The 17,833-nt window shown below is 34.1% G+C and overlaps 1 protein-coding gene across 1 annotated transcript; it reads right to left on the bottom strand.

The window, feature by feature from the left end:
• Window positions 1-3,250: 3,250 nt before the first annotated feature.
• On the bottom strand, window positions 3,251-17,287 carry vti1b (vesicle transport through interaction with t-SNAREs 1B). Its single transcript, XM_056471293.1, has 6 exons — window positions 17,036-17,287; window positions 13,841-13,899; window positions 9,705-9,896; window positions 5,205-5,378; window positions 4,171-4,232; window positions 3,251-4,069 (listed from the first exon to the last, which is right to left on the bottom strand). Exons 1-6 carry the CDS (start codon window positions 17,130-17,132, stop codon window positions 3,976-3,978), a joined length of 678 nt encoding a protein of 225 aa, XP_056327268.1. The 5' UTR covers window positions 17,133-17,287; the 3' UTR covers window positions 3,251-3,975.
• Window positions 17,288-17,833: the final 546 nt, after the last annotated feature.

Here is a 17,833-nt window from a genome sequence, read left to right as displayed (position 1 = left end):
TCTGGTTTGGAAAACACAGACCTTACAATCCCACTCTAGACTTAAAAAATGTATATAAAGCCTCAATGTTTAAGATTTAAAGTGGTCATATTATAGTTATTGCACTTTCAGCTTCATTTAGCTTATGTTGCTGCTTGCGTATGAACATCTATAAAGTTTCAAAGTCACTCCAAATGGAGTAATTTTCTATATCATTTCTGAACTCGCCACCATAAACTCGTCATTATGAGTGAAAAAATCTGAATTTGAAGGCTGTATTTACAAAATATTATAGTAGTGCAGTTACACTATGTTTACATGATTTGAATAATAAAAAAACACTAATGCACATTCATTAATAATAAGTTTGAAGGTGTAGAGTTTAAAAATCATACATTTTATGTGCAGCGCCATCTTGCTCGGAGCAAAGTGGCTTGAACACAACTGACATAGTAATATTATGACTTGGACACTTTCCAGGAGGATCTGAATGTACCATTATTTAAATACTTGCATAATGCACCATCTAACAGTAGATTTGTGAGCGAATGCTTCACGTCTGTTTGAAGAACTGAAAAGGCTTTAAAACAGACAAATGGTTTGTTCATTGTATGAGTTTCAGAGGCTGTAAAATGAAGCAGCAACTTATATGAATATAAAGACACATGAAAAATAGCTCAAAGAGAAATTTACAGCATGGTAAAATCAATAAACAATCTGTGCGTTAATTTGAGCTTAAAACGTTTTCGCTATTTTTATTTACTAAATTTTCATTTACTAATCTTAATATTGCATCTTGTATGAAATGGAACATTTTTTTTACTTTGTTACATCATTGTAATGATATTAAGATATTTATAAGACAACATTGGGATCTTGTCTGAAGAGTGTATTTTATGTTGATAAAATGCATTGTTATAATAAACTGTATTGCAAATAAAAAAAATGCAAGAATATATATCATGGACAGCCAAAATATTCACATAAACAATTCAACAAAATGGCAATTAATACAGGTTTAAATTAGTATGTAGAATCTTATACTTGAGCCACCAGTTTTAATAGATATTACTAATAAATAAAAAATATAACAAACTTTTTGCCAGCTGGCAGTTGTCATTTAGTCGTCATGAAGCAAAACAGCAGAAGTATCGGTGTTGTCCTCTTGCAGTCCTGTTTGAGATTGATTTCAGGTGTGTGCAGTTGCTGATTCACTGACATTACTTTGTTCATAATCCCATCCATAATCCTTCCCGTCATATGCAAGATTTATGATATTTTGATGGGCCATAGCAGGTGTATCAATGGATGATTGCTTCAAATCAATCGCAAACCCAAACAAAAGAAATATTTCTATTCTGAAGTCACTAGTGTGTGAGACTCAGAGACCAAAATCTAACCTATTTAGATTTACCCTGGATGTAGAACAAATTTAGCACTTTATAAGAATGTTAAATGTAAAACATAATTTTAAATGTTTAATATTGTAAAAACATTGCTAAATTTAGTTTTTTGTGATATAAACTGCGATATGAATACAGTTTCACCAGAAGAGCTCTATTTGGAAAGTATTGATTCATTTAGGAGTGAATCGACAATAAATTAATGATAAAAGAGACATATACAGTGTTTTATGGTTTTCTGGGTAGTCTAACAGTATTCAGGCAATGAAATTGAAAAATCTAATGTAAAATAAAATCTTCATTGTATGAATAATCCAATACAATAAATCTTTATTAAAGTTACAAACGGCACAATTGCTTGTGTAATACTTTAAACACAGCTGCAAATACTTTACAAACACCTGCAAATGATGAACTTTCACTGCATTAGTTAAACTCTACAGTGACTTCACATATTTCAGGTGTTCTAAACTGTGGCTCTTGGTCAATTATAATCCCAACATTGCACATTCTGTGATGTGACTATTGCAGACATGCACATTGCGATATCAATGCTGAAACGAGGGGCCTAGGGACTGTGCAGCTCCAGTCGGATCTATGAAGAGATGAAGCCAATTGTGCTAGACTTTAAGGACAGCACAAACTGTTGATCAATTCACAAAAATTAAGTTCTCAATTATTGAATTTATCTCATCACGTCTTCTAAAATGTACACTGTGTAACTGTTCTGATTAATCTCTTAATTAATATACAGAGTTGATTCTTAAACATGACAATGAGTTCACTGTACTCAAATGGCCTCCACAGTCACCAGACCTCAATCCAATAGAGCATATTTGGAAAGTGGTGAAACAGGAGGCTCGCATCATGGATGTGCTGCCGACAAATCTGCAGCAACTGTCCGATGCTATCATGTCAATATGGACCAAAATCTCCATGAAATGCCATGAAGGATTAAGGTAGTTCTGAAGGCAAAAGGTGGTCCGACCTGGTACTAGTAAGGTGTACTTAATAAAGTGGCCGGTGAGTGTATAACTGTATAGCTGGATACACAACACCTTAACCTTTTCCTGCTTTTGTTGTTGAATATAATAATGTGCACCTTTTGTAAAGCTGCTTTGGAACAAAAATGATTGTGAAAAGCACTGCAAATAACTTTGAATAGAAATGAATGATTGTAATGCTACACCCATATTAGAATGTATTTAATGGGTGTAAGACCTGATACTGCACACCTAAGTTCACGGTTTAATTGTTCAGATCCCTCATCATGAGTATTAATGGCAATGACATTCATTTTTGTATAAAGTTTAATCAAATAATACGCCTAATGCAATTTGAAATGTCCATTTTTTGTTTATGCTTTTGATTAATTCGAAAGAGTCATCAGTTAAATCTTCAGATTTGCCCAATTTGTAATCCAATCAATCTTTCATAATACCAGCTAATAACTGTGGAATGTGATTATGAATTACAATAAACAAAAACAGGTCGATCACCTGCTCACACCTCAAATCCAATCCCACACATACCACTGTTGGGTTGTTGAGTCCACTCACGTCAACTGTTTTGCTCCTAAGACAACTAGAAAAAAACACCATCAGTTAGCAGGCAAAACGTCAGTATGTCAAGGTGACTAGATGCTGCTCTTCACTATATAACAGGTGCTTGTGTCACTTTAATATCAGTCATGTTTACAGTAACATCTACCCCCCTTATCTGACAGGCCAAACACACCCCTTTTCTCCACCAATCAGAGCTCACAAATAAAGTGACTTGCTTGTTTATAGCTATCAATCTCTTGGCCTGAGGTAAACTCAGCTCTGTTTGACTGATTGGTGGAAAAACAAAAAGAAAACACACACCCATTTCATGAACAAAAACAAAGAGATGTTACCTTTAATGCCACCTCAAAACCAAACCTAAATGAATACACAATGTAATTCTGATCATTTACTTAAAAGTTCAGTATTAAAGGGATGATTCACTCCAAAATATGTTACATACATGCATCCCCAATGAATTAAGACTTCCTTCAATCTATTTTCATCAATAGAATACAGTAGAAAATATTAAGATGAATGTTTTTAGCAGTGCAATGAAGTTCAATACCATCCAAAACTTTCACAGTATAGGAAAAATGTTTTGGATTGACATAAAAAGTCAATAAATTATTACAGAATTACATAATTTTGGAGTGAACCATCCTGTGAAGTGATCAAGGCCTGTAAAAGGATGTATATAATATACTGTATATGTTCTTTTTCCACTCATTTCACTGGACGCTTCATCATTTACACCATTCATCCACCCACCAGATCACCTTGGCACCTTGTTGAAGGCAGCTAAGGAGGAAGTAACACAGTTTCTCCTGTTAACACAAGTCCTCCAGAAGTCAATACACAATGGTGACCGTCTTCTTCTCACCCTGAGAGAGGTGCTTATGCTTATAAAGTTTAGCACTAAATATAACCCCTCATACAAGTCCATGTGACACTAACAGTCACAAAAGCATCCAGCACATTGTTGCCAGGTCAGACATCCGTGAACATCGGGAAGAAGAAAAGGGAGAGAGTCTTGTGTATCTCATTGCCTACTTGCGAAAGAACTTCAAGTACACCACTCCCCCCAAGATGGCCACCTCCATGATGATGATGATGGAGAGGAGCAGTTTGTTCGTCACGATCCTGAAATGACAGGAAAGGATTGATACAGTGTATTCTCAGAAAGAGGATTTGGAAACAATTCTAGTGATGTAAAATGTGTTTCATAAGAGTGCAAGACTCACCGTCTGGACATTGCGCGCAGGATCTTCCTGCTCCGGCTCAGGTTCTCTCCAGTGTTAACCAACTGATGGTGGAGCAAGAGAAGAGAAAATAAAGAAAGAGAGGAATTGAACTCATTGTAAACATTTAGCGGTTTATTCTCTGTTTTTTTTTTTTTTTTGCCTACGTTTAGGCTGTTTACATTAGTGCTTAAAAAAGCACACATTTTTGTTACTGTTATCAACACTATACTACTTTGTAAATGCTAGAGATCCCCTCACAACTAAAAAGGGTTGCATTTCAGTGTAAATCAGGGGTGCTCTAAAATCAATCCTGGAGGGCCGGTGTCCTGCATATTTTTTTCCAACCCTAATTAAACACACCTGGACCAGATAATCAAGCTCTTTCCAGGTATCCTAGAACCTTCCAGGCAGGTGTGTTGAAAGTAGTTGGAGCTAAGCTATACAGGACACTGGCCCTCCAGGTCTCAGTTTGGGCACCCCTGGTGTAGATGAACTAAAACAGACTTTGAAGGGGGAAAAAAAAAGGGTCTGGCTGCCCTTATTTGCTTTCTGATTGGTCGCCAGGGTTATTGCGTATCCCTTCCTGATTCGTCAAGCCTCTTTCATATGCTCAATTTAAATAGCCATTTGTACATTCACTGCTGGTCACACCATGCTGACAAATAATGATGTTTTACCTTGTTTCCAAACAAATATTTGCAGTGTAACATTAGGTTGCTAAAATATTTTAAAAGTGAACATACAATTGTTGATCTATTTCTGTTATGAATAGGGTTAACAGTCAAAGGATTTGCTTCTAACTTAAATGCAACTATTTTCTGTCAACATTTATAATTGTTTATAACAAATAACCATTTTTATTTGACCTAATATTTGTATATAGGCAACACTTTTGTAATCTTATAGCTTTTATAGCTTTTGACATGTGTAGATACTTTACGAAATGCAGGGGAATATGTCAATACGGACATGGAACATTTTAATTTAGAACATTGTGTTAAAACCAAAATGCACTGGTGTAAACACAGCCTTACTCTATCTCTGGTGCGGTCCAGCTGCTCTCTTTGCTCTCCGAGCTCCTCGATGATGTCTGTGCCAATGTGGTCGGTCTCTGCCGCAATCCGCTGGCTTCGCTCAATACTTTTTGACGCATTATTTAGAGACTCTGTCCCCTGGATTAGCAAAGCACGCTGCGACTGAAGATGAGTCTGCAAAAACAAACACAGAAATTAGTAATTGTTTAACTAAGATGTGCTGCATAGTCGGTTATAATGCCAGTGTTGAAACATTTTAACTATAATCACTAATCTGGTTAACAAGAAATACAGACATTACTATATTTTTAAGACAGACCTACAGTTAGATTACAGCCCATTAAATGTATTATATATTTCAAAGCAATATAAACCATTTAAATTAATATAGGTCCAAAAGGTTAGACGTTTCATTTTGATGTCTACACCAAATTAACTTTATTAACTGCACTATACTATACATATGTACAGAGAGCATACTAAGCATATTAAATGCAAATAAATTGTCTACTTCTATTTTTCAAATTTTATTTTGTGGAAAAATGAATGTCACAACATGTATAACATGCATATCAGATAAAAATGACAACAGATTTTTTTGACCTGCGCTTGACTTGAATAAAAGATTATTTTGCATCTATTTATTTCATCTTAAACTATTTTAAATCCCTTGCTGACAAATGGGAGTAGACAAGTGATTCAAAGGATAAGCAAAGAATACATATTCAAAATTACATATAATTTGTATTTTGGCGCTGCATTTGTCTCCTAAAATACACATCAAATAATTCTTCTATATTTGCCTGAAAAGATTGTCAGAAAGAGTGGGATACATTCTCATTTTAGTGGGAAAAAAAACAAAAAAAATGGTACATTTTATTATTATCAGACCTTTTATTATTATTAGAGATAAATGGATAGATGGATGGATGGATGGATTATTAATATAGATAGATTATGATCATTATTCTCAGTGATGGTTTGTTTGGTTTAAGGCATAAGTGCATACTGAGTAAAAAGTAACTGTTGCCTACTTTACCATTCTGATAAAGGAAAAAGCTAATTAATCTGCGATGGCCAATCAAAAGGAAGCGTTCACGTTTTTTTCAGATCTTCTTGTGACCTCATTTTCTCAAACAAGTCTCTTGGGACACACCATGACCTTGCTTAAGGCCAACTTCTGCATACGCAACAGAAAAATAAATCACTCCACTGAAGTGCAACAGGCATCTGTGTTTGTATAGATGCAGGGAGTTAACCTGCATCACATACCCCTTCACATATGTGTGTGGGTGTGGCACGTATGCAGTGGCAAACTGGAAGGATCTGTTTATGATTACAGGTAACTCATAAAATACAATAAAAACTGTCTACTTGAACTGAACTACTTGAAAACAACCCCAGGTATTAAAGTGATAATTCACCCCAAAATAAAAAAAACTCATCATTTACTCACCCTCAAGTGGTTCCAAATCTTTATGAGTTTGTTTATTCTGTTGAACACTAAAGTTATTTAGAAGCATGCTGAAACCTGTAACCATTGATTTAACAGATGAAAATAAGAAGCAGAAATCAAACAGGTCTGGAGCAAGTAAAGGGTGAGTAAATGACTGAATTTTCAGATTTGGGTGAAAAACAGCATGGATTACTTTATTGAAATTAATTCAATTCGTCTGTTACAGAATTATGTAGCTGAAACCCATGAAAGATTTGTAATTTAAAAAATCTGCATTCATTTTGGCCTATTAGGGACCTCTGAGTGCATAATGGTTGATTTATTTACTTATTTATGCAACACAACTGAAAAAGGAACTGGTACGATGCCACATTTTGCAGCATTTGGTTATAATTTATCAAAAGAGCAGCGAGAGAATCATTTAGGTCCTCACTGCCTCCCTAATAATAAAGAGAGGGGAAAAGAATAGGAAAATACTGGTGCACAAATAAAACTTTCCACTTTATCCCTGATGCCTTTGAGGCTTTTAGTAGACAACAGCTGGAGGAAGAGCTTAAAGGTGGTGATGGGATACTTGAGTACAGTGTTCTTCAGTTATGACGGATGCAGGAATGCAGATAGATGCTGACAAGAAGAATCTAGCGTTTCTTCTCTCTGTCTCTGTTTCTCAGCATTGATTTCACTCAATATCTGGGGCATTTAGACTTCTTTTGGGGAATGATGAACAGTAGTAAAGACTTAAATCACTTCTTTTGTTATTCTTCAATTGGAAAACACAACCAAAAGCCTCACAAAGTGACATTGTATCAGCAACTATTTTATTTTCCAAGTTGTGTTGTGTTGTGGTAAAAACAGCAACATGCACAGTAGCTCACTAACGTCATACAAAGCACACCTGAGAAATGACCGGCCCTCATAGTCCACAATGAATGTGTTTTTTACGTTTTCTTGTTTTCAAATAATGTCAAATACATTGTTTTTGTCACAAATGTTAGTAAGAAAGACCCTTTATGTTATTCAGGTGCTGGTCACTTAATTTGAATTTCTTCAAAAAGTTGATTTATTTCACTAATTCCACACAAGACGTGAAACTTGTATAATTTATACATTTATTCCTGACTGATATACTTCAAGTGTTTATTTCCTTTGATTTTGATAACAACTAGAAAATTTAAATATTGTGAAAAGGTTCAGTATTGAAGACACCTGGTGCCACACTCTAATTAGCTAATTAACTCAAAACACCTGCAAAGGCCTTTAATTGATCTCTTAGTCTAGTTATGTAGGCTACACAATCATGCGGAAGACAGCTGATTAGACAGTTGTCTAAAAGACGACCACTGACACCTTGCACAAGGCACAAAAGGTCATTGCAAAAGAGGCTGGCTGTTTACAGAGCTCTGTGTCCAAGCACATTAACAGGGAGGTGAAGGTAAGGAAAAGATGTGGTAGAAAAAAAGTGTACAAGCAATAACTGTATCCTGGAGAGAATTCACAAAGAGTGGACTGCAGCTGGAGTCAGTGCTTCAAGAACCACTACACACAGACATTTTCAAGACTTGGGTTTGAGCTGTCGCATTCCTTATTTCTCTTGAGCAACAGACAGCATCAGAAGGGTCTCGTCTGAGCTAAAGACTGTACTGCTGCTGACTGCTCTAAAGTTATGTTCTCTGATAAAAGTCAATTTTGCATTTCTTTTGGAAATCAGGGTCCCAGAGGTCCTGTGTAAAGTTTCCACAGTCAGTGATGGTTTGGGGTGCCATGTCATCTACTGGTGTTGCTCCATTGTTTTTTCTGAGGTCCAAGGTTAATGCAGCTGTATACAGGACATTTTAGCGCACTTCATTCTTCCTCCTGCTGACCAACTTTATTGAGATGCAGATTTCATTTTCCAACAGGAGTTGGAACCTGCAACCAGTGCCAAAGCTACCAGTACCTGCTTTAAGGACCATGGTATCCCTGTTCTACATTGGCCAGCAAACTCACCTGACCTTCATCACATATAAAATCGATGGGGTATTGTGAAGAGGAAGATGCGATATGCCAGACCCAACAACGAAGAAGAGCTGAAGGCAAATATCAGAGCAACCTGGGCTCTCATAACACCTGAGCAGTGCCACAGACTGACATTAGTCATCAAAATTAAAAGAAATAAACACTTGAAATATATCAGTATGTGTGGAATGAATGTAGAAATTATACAAGTTTCACTTCTTGAATGGAATTTTTCAACCTTTTTGTCAATAATTTATGAATAACCAGGCAACCAAAAACAGTGAACTACATCAACTTTTGAGAACTGCATACTGTATGTGCTCCGCTTTCAAGCCTCAAGGGGTTTTTCCCGTTGCCATATTATTAACAAACTTATGTAACAAGTAGTTAAATTCATTGAACTTCTTCAAATCCGCATTACGTGTAGCCGGAGGTGAGCAGTGTTTCTGAGAATCACGTAACACTTCTGGAATGCCAGCAAGGTGTGTCATTAAATAGTACACAGGAGAGATAGAGATCACTAGTGTTCAAAACATACTCATAGTTATGGAACTTCCTGCAGGAATACACATGAGGGGTACAGTGGAGCGGTTCTAGCCAGTTCTAGCCTGACGAAATCTAGATCCAGCTGGAAAGATGTAGAAATTCTCCATCATCACTGTGCAAGTGATGTGCACATCATCAATGAGAAGTAAAGCTTTCATTTAACAATACCTTTCTAAACACAACAACACTTTCCTGTCTAAACCGAAATAAGGATAGTTTAATAAATATATCATCAGTCACACTGATTTTTATCATGAAATGGATAGTTCTCTGTCCTCAATAACACACATTTCACCCATGATCTCAGCTGATCTCTGGGGTAATACATCAAAAAAGGAAACATTCTGTCTTAATCTGAATCTGTAACCTCAGTGACCTTCCTCCTTCCAGGAAACATTGTTTCACAGAAAACATAAATATAACCCTTGGACCAGTTCAAAACACATGAGAGTGAGGAAAAACCTGAATAGCCTCTTTTAATGAAGTGATGAGACTTTACTTACACTCTGATCATTCTGTGAGGCATAAACACCGAGTCTGCTATCTCCGAGCTGACCTGAAAGCCCTGGTGTTGCTGAGAGCCGTATGTCTCTCTGCAGTTTGGCCAGATCTCGTCTGTACAGTCGAATTTTTGTTGACATGGGGGTTCGGAAGGATGATGGAGCACCAAACAGCTCCTGGTCCATACCCTGAAGCTGAGAGAGGTTTTACATGTTTAATGATAAACTCAGAGGAGGCGACAGACAGTCACTGTTTCTGTTACTGTGTTTTTACACATAATAACATGTAAAAGTTTGGGGACTTCTCAAAATATTTTTCAAAGAATTGTCAAATGCTCATCAAGGCTGCATGCATTTGATCAACAATACTCTAAAAAAAGTATTACTGTGAATACTGTAATACCCTCCTGCTGTTTTAGAATTTTGTATGCACTGTTTGTATGCAATGTTTGTATGCACCTTCGGGTCAAAATTGAGAAGCCTTGATTGAACATTTAAAATAAAGTGGTGAAAAAATTATTTCAATCCTCACATCTGTTGTGCATCAAGAAATCTTCATCACAAACTCTGTGAATGTCTAGTTTTTCACCCACCATCACTGTCGAGTTTTTCATCAATGTTTAATCAGGAAAACTAATTTGTGATGTACCCCCCATGTGCATACATACACACATACAGTTGAAGTCAGATCTATTAGCCCCCCTTTGATTTATTTTTTTTTCTTTTTTAAATATTTCCCAAATAATGTTTAACAGAGCAAGGAAATTTTCACAGTATGTCTGATAATATTTTTTCCTTTGGAGAAAGTCTTGTTTGTTTTATTTCGACTAAAATAAAAGCAGTTAAAAAATTTTTAAGAGCCATTTTAAGGTCAATTTTATTAGCCCCTTTAAGCTATATATTTTTTCGATAGTCTACAGAACAAATCATCATTATACAATGACTTGCCTAATTACCGAAACCTGCCTAGTTAACCTAATTAACCTAGTTAAGCCTTTAAATGTCACTTTCAGCTGTATAGAAGTGTCTTGAAAAATATCTAGTAAAATATTATGTACTGTCATCATGGCAAAGATAAAATAAATCTTTTTATTAGAAATGAGTTATTAAAAATATTTATGTTTAGAAATGTGTTGAAAAAATATTCTCTCCAATAAATAGAAATTGGGGAAAAAAATAAACAGGGGGGCTAATAATATATATATATATATATATATATATATATATATATATATATATATATATATATATATATATATATATATATATATATATATATATATATATATATATATACACACACAGTTGAAGTCAGAATTATTAGCCCCCCTGAATTATTAGCCCCCTGTTTATTTTTTTCCCCAATTTCTGATTAATGGAATAACTCATTTCTAATAAATGATTCTCTGTTAACAGAAATTAGGGGAAAAAAAAATAGGGGTGCTAATAATTCAGGGGGGCTAAAAATTCTGACTTCAACTGTATACGTGTGTGTGTGTGTGTGTATATATATATATATATATATATATATATATATATATATATATATATATTCATTTTCTTGTCGGCTTAGCACTTTAATTAATCAGGGGTCGCCACAGCGGAGTGAACTGCCAACTTATCCAGCATATATTTTTACACAGCGGATGCCCTTCCAGCTGCAACCCATCACTGAGAAACACCCATACACTCTCATTTACACATATACACTACGACAATTTAGCCTACCTAATTCACCTATAGCGCATGTCTTTTTTAATGTACATTTTTAAAAATCCTTTGCAGCACTATAATTGTTATTACTAATATTTTTGATCAATTTAAAATATTCTTGCTGCATAAAAGGTTTAATTTTCTTTCTAAATAATTTCAGTGTTATAATTTAAGTAAAGAATAATACTACTGAGCTAATGCTATACATTATATAACACAGTACAATGCAGCTAGGCCTACAGTCTCTTAGCACTATGTATGTCCTAACAGGGGTGACTTGAGATTTTGTGAAGCAATACTGCCACCTGCTGTCTTAAACTATCCAAACAAAACCACTTGCAATATAGATCATCTCAACTTTCACAAGAATTAATGTTGCTCACCAAAACCATCACCCTTCATCATCTTTTCTCCTTTTTGCTGGAATGAGCTGCCAACCTTTAACTGACATCAATTTAATTTCTATTCTAGCATTCTGATAAACATATACTGCTGCTGATAAAAGTTTTCTCTTTGTATTGGATAAAGCTGCATTGGATAAAAGAGTCTGCTAATAGAATACACATAAAAGTAATGTAAATAGCTCAGGGTTCCCACTACTTCAAAGTATTGCTTTTATTATTAGTTGTATTTATTATTTTGTATTAACTACTGCTTTAGGTCAATGAAAGTTTGAAAATCCAATCTTATTAAAATGTGACTTTTTAGAGACTGAATTTTAAACTTAACCCTTGCATGTCAATTAAAAAACTACACAAGCACATAGTGGACAAAAACAAGTGAAAAATCAACAAAAAAAACTGAAAATTTCTATTTCAAAACTGTTTGTATATTTACTTACAAGAAATAGCATATTTACTGACATATTTTCTTTAACACCATCAGCCCTCATGAATATTACCAAAAATTCATTTATATTAAGAGCTATACCCTTCAAATTAAAATTTGTTTAAATAAAGCTACTGTGTATTTTTGAGTGTGTGTGTGCGTGTGTGTGCGTGTGTGTGCGTGTGTGTGCGTGTGTGTGCGTGTGTGTGTGTGTGTGTGTGTGTTCTTGATAAAACAAGGTACATTACATTGCAGGTATTCATTAATTAGTAAGGTAATTAATTCATTAAGGTATTTTCGTAATTAATTCAGTAAGTCTTGTTTTTTTTCCTTTTTTTAAAAACAAACTAACTTACGACTGAAAAAATAAACAAGAAAAAAATGAATAAGAAAAAGAAACTAATTAAATAATTAAATAAGTCAAATATAAATAAATAAAATAAATAAAACATATGGAGGTAAGGGATGTTAAGGGGATTTATAGTTGGAGGAGTACATTAATCTGAAGATAGATTAATAAAGGGTCCCATGTTTTGTAAAATGTTCGGGTTGATCCTCTGAGAAAATATTAAATGTTTTCTGATTTCAAAAATACCATTACACAGGCGCGTAGCCAAGGGAAGGAATTGGTGGTTTGAAAAACAAAGGTCCAGAATTTGTCCCATACATGAGTGCATCTGTCCTATTGAGACTGCTACGCCATCATAAATAGTGAAAATAACCCAGAAAAAAGGCTTTAAGACCAAGTGGAATCCTCTGTTGGCTGTCGCTTCGGTGTGACAATTATTTTTTCATGAGTCCCAACATCCAGCTGTGCATGAAAACACAATCTGACGCAAGAAAAGTCATCTTTTGCTGCTGTATTGTTTATTTTTAAAATAAGTTTTTATTTACATTTTTTATTCTAAATCTTTAGGAAATATTTTCTACATTAAAACGTCTGGTTATGATGACCACCTGACAAGCTAATTCAGCCAAAAATAACGCTTAAAATGTCACTAAAATGCAGTATTAAAATCTTACAGTTACATATAAAATGAGACAAACAACTGCAAAAAGATCCACATTTTGAGAAAAAAAGACCCATCCCTTTCACCGAGCTGGCTACGGGCCTGTTACATCAGCAAGCCAAAATGACAGTTTAGGTGTCATTGGTGAGTTCCCCTCTACAAGAGATTGTAGTTTTCTAGCTATTAACGTTACAAAGGCCAAGGCATTTTCTATGTCTTTGGTTATATGCATGTCCTCATTTGGGACTCCAAACAAAGCTATAACAGGATGCTACTGTGTATTTTCATGAACAGAAAACAGATATTTATTTTGTCATGTACTAAAGACTAAGGAAATGTTTTTTTATTATTAGTCAATGATCATAAACAGCCTTAATCTTAAAACATTATTATTTTTTGTGCATTGTCGAAACAAACTACCACTTACACAAATACAAGTTACATAATTACATTATTTAAATTAATTAATTAGGCATGCAGTGCTCAAAAGCAGAAAACAGGAAAAGAAGAAATATATAAACCAAGTAAAAGATACAATTTTAAGTAGCATGAATCAAGACTGATATTAAAGTGAACATCATTACTAACCACTTCTTCAGCCTCTGAAACACGCTCATCAAAGTCCCTGATAATCCTCTTCCTTTCCTCTAGAAATGAAATGATGGTTAATTTTAGTCATCTTATTTAATTTTATTGATGTGACAATATTTACAAGACAATAACAGCATAATAACATAATGAACACTTCAATGAGACAACTGTGATTGGTTCTTACAGTTTACATCTATAGATGGATAATACTAATAATAAAAAATGCAGGAAACTATCATTTAAATGCCTCAAAAGAAATTGTTGAACATTGTGTCACTACACAAACACATTGATTATTTTATTTGGACTTACTAATACTGATTAAAGCAACTCAGCATCCAAATAATCACAAAGAGCCAGTTACAATTGACAGTACAAGCAATGTGCAAATAAATACAATCACTGAATATATCTTTAAAGGACGATATTAAAATGCTCAGACCACCTCAAGTACATAAATAAATATCTGCAAATTAGGGATTGAGATGACATCTTTTCAAAACATGCAGACTGCCTATTAATGCAGAAACAGAGCAGTATTTGGCAATTTGTTTAGAGTCCAGCAATTTGTAATCCTCTCACACACAGTTTATAAACAAGTCCTAGGCTATGGTAGATTAAAACAACTAGCTTTGTGATATAGCCACACAATTTCAGAGCATTTGCTAATGGTCAATATTTTAGCATTTTCTGAATAACACAAATGCATGTGTGCATCAAAACAGCAGCCTTCTTCAATACTCAGTATGTTTTTCGATACTTCATCCACAGCTACAATATCAGGAGTGTTTGAGGAACATTCTAAAATGCTAAATTGTGTGAAAAAAGCTTAACGTGGCTTAATGTACCTAAACATCAAGCAGAGAAACCTAAATTTCTGTCAACCGTTTCTTGTAATTAACCTTAACTACTGTAAAAAGAATGAGTCCCAACTACACAGATAAAGTGAAAAGCAGCACATTAAGCGTTTTCTCCACATTGAAGTCCATTGTAAGGAAAAAGCTTAATGTGGCTTAATGTACCTTAATAAGCAGGAAAAATCTATTTTCTATTAAATTTACTTGTGATTAGCACTACTAGCAAAAGAATGAACCCCGTTTCCACAGCTAAATGGAACAATATCGTGTTAAGCGTTTTCCCCTATGTTGTTGTGGGGATGTCAATGACATGCACAAGAGCATTCTTTCTACAGCAAGGGTTAATCTATTATAAATAAAATTAGATTTTATAAACAGCCTTTATAACATTTGGTTTCCCTCGGTTGTTGTAAAATTCAGCGCCGGTCCGTCCTACAGCTATTGGGTGAACAAGAATGATGCAACGTATTTCTAAACACACACCACATGTCTCTCCAAATTGCTCACGTTGGATATAAAGTCTGAAAAAGTATCTTAAAGTCTTAAGTTACTTAACGTCACAAGTGTCATTGCTATTTTTAATCGATCTTAGTCAAATTTTAATTTAAATGACATGGCATCCAAAACAAACGGCATGAGCCGAAAAAAGAAGAAAGAAAAACAGAGGAAGAAAAGCAAACTTAAAGATATGTTCTGCCAGGAGTGCAGTATTAGGACTTGTTTTAATAACAATGGCCATGATCACAGAAATACTTGTGTGATACAGTATGTGAAAAATAAAAAAGGCCACATTCAGCATGTTTCATTAAATAATCAATCAATTATCTATCCCACTAATTCACCCTTCTGGAAAAAAAACAGGTTTTCTCCTCATTTTGTCAAAATCGAATTTTACCCTGTCCAACATCTAATGCAAAGTTTTGTTTGCTTCCATTTTTAGTTAATTATGCATATATTTGTATGTTAATTATTTTATATTGTTATATTATTATAATTATTATATGCATTTGATTCATGTTTTATTTGTATATGTCATACTTATATATATATATATATATATATATATATATATATATATATATATATATATATATATATATATATATATATATATATATATGTGTGTGTGTGTGTGTGTGTATGTCATATGTTTTCTGGCTTGCAAGCTTATTTGTTTAAATCGGAGTGAATATTTTTACATATATATTAAAGGTTAAATATGTTACAGTTATTGAACATTTAAATATAAAAATTGTATATTTTTGTGCTTTTTTCTCACTGTTTTTACACCAGCAGGCCAAATTTTTTTTATCTTGCCTATGGCCACTCAACCCTATGGGCCGGCACTGGTATTACTGGTATTAGTTACATTAAGCCTTTCATTATTACTTCAAGGGGGACAAAACGCTTATGTGCTATTGTTAGTGTTATCTATGGAATTAGGCCACATTCTTTTGACAATAGTTAGTGTCAATCACAAGAAAATTTTGACAGAAATTTGGGTTTCCCTGGTCGGTGTTAAGATGCGTTAAGCTGTTTGTTTATAATGGACTACTATAGGGAGAATGCTTAAAGTGATATTGTTCACTTGATACACTAAAATAAAAGCTTGTTCATTTAACAGCAGCGAGTGTTTAAGAGTATATTTTATAGAAATTTGATTGTCTCTGGATGTTGTTATGTTAAACCACATTAAGCTCTTATAATGGACTTCAACGGGGTGAAATCCAATGTGACATTGTGCACTTCATCCACAGAATCAGGGCTTGATCTTTTGATAGTAGTTAGTGTTAATTACAAGTAAAGATTCATTGATTTTTAATGTTCCCCAATTGTTGAGTACATTTAGCTTTTTCCTTTTATAATGGACTTCAATGGGGAAAAATGCATAAAGTGGTAATTTTTACTCACTGAAATTAGAGCTCATTCTTTTGATATCAATAAGTGTTTGTCATCAGTAAAATTTGATAGAAATTAGATTTTGCCCGCTTGTTGTTAAGGTACATTGAGCTTTTTCCTTATAATGAACTTCAATGTGGAGAAAAGGCTTAACGTGCTGCTTTTTTTTTTTTTTACTTTATGTAATTGGGACTCGTTCTTTTTACAGTAGTTAAGGTTAATTACAAGAAATGTTTGAAAGAAATTTGGGTTTCTCTGGTTGATGTTTAGCTGCATTAAGCCATGTTAATCTTTTTTCACCTCAATGTCCTGTGTTTGGAAAATCTCTAATGACAGAACTCAAAACATGCGAATTACTGTTCAATGATGGAAAGCAGTTCATTCGTACAGTCTTGCTAATGTATGATACATTTGTAGGTATAAAGAGTTTATTCACCTCCCTGGCTCCTCTGCACCCGTTCAGGCATCAACTTCACTTCGTCATACAGAGATTTATACATCTCATGCAGCTTTTCAAACTCCTCTGAAGACATAGTGGAGCTAAAGCAAACAAACGAAGTCTAAAGGAAGATAAAAAATTATTGACAACAGAATAAAAGAGCGGAAATTTGGAGTCTGTTGTGGTACGATACAATGAGGAAAAATCAGCTTCTCGGGCAATAACAAAATCCTCGGGACTGCAGCTGACGCTTCCGTGTTGGACCTCGTGATGATAGGCGGTCTTGATTTTGCCTGCAAACAAGGACGCAGAGTTAAATTTAAAAGGCTGTTTTAAAAATGTAAACATCTAACTAGAGCTCTATAATAATATTTGTATGCTTGATTTATTTATTTAATGTACTTAATTTTTAAATAACGTAACAAAAGGAGACCAACTAAACATGGCAAATATGTAGACAGCTTGCGTCATATATACATTATGGGATTTGTAGTTTATATTTTCAAGAAAACGCAAATTAATTTGTTTTGTAAATATAATCGCCGAACAGTTAAAGTTTAGCTGACATTGTAAATATTACATACATATTTGCCATTTATATTTGCTATTCATTTACATAAGCCTTATTACTACTATAATTTACTCTATATTATTTGATTAGCTGTACGATAAAACTACTCAGTTTCATTTCACTTTAAATTATATTCATTTTTGTTGTTTCTCTATTTGTTTTTGCATACATTATTACAAACTTTCTCACACAAACGGGAATGAAAAAAAGACATTAATACTATA

This window comes from Danio aesculapii, chromosome 13 (assembly GCF_903798145.1).
Source record: "Danio aesculapii chromosome 13, fDanAes4.1, whole genome shotgun sequence".
In the NCBI taxonomy this organism is placed as follows: Eukaryota; Metazoa; Chordata; class Actinopteri; order Cypriniformes; family Danionidae; genus Danio; species Danio aesculapii.
The sequence above is the reverse complement of the archived record's forward strand: the minus strand, read 5'-3'. Positions and strand labels throughout refer to the sequence as shown.

What these genes read in the sequence shown, in the direction of transcription:
- vti1b (XM_056471293.1), bottom strand. Translation starts at nt 17,132, where the DNA reads ATGTCTTCAGAGGAGTTTGAAAAGCTGCATGAGATGTATAAATCTCTG. An exon ending in GGTGCAGAGGAGCCAGGGAG is followed by an intron (nt 13,900 to 17,035) that starts GTGAATAAACTC and finishes TTTCATTTCTAG; the next exon opens with AGGAAAGGAAGAGGATTATC. An exon ending in TGGACCGCACCAGAGATAGA is followed by an intron (nt 4,233 to 5,204) that starts GTAAGGCTGTGT and finishes CTCCACCATCAG; the next exon opens with TTGGTTAACACTGGAGAGAA.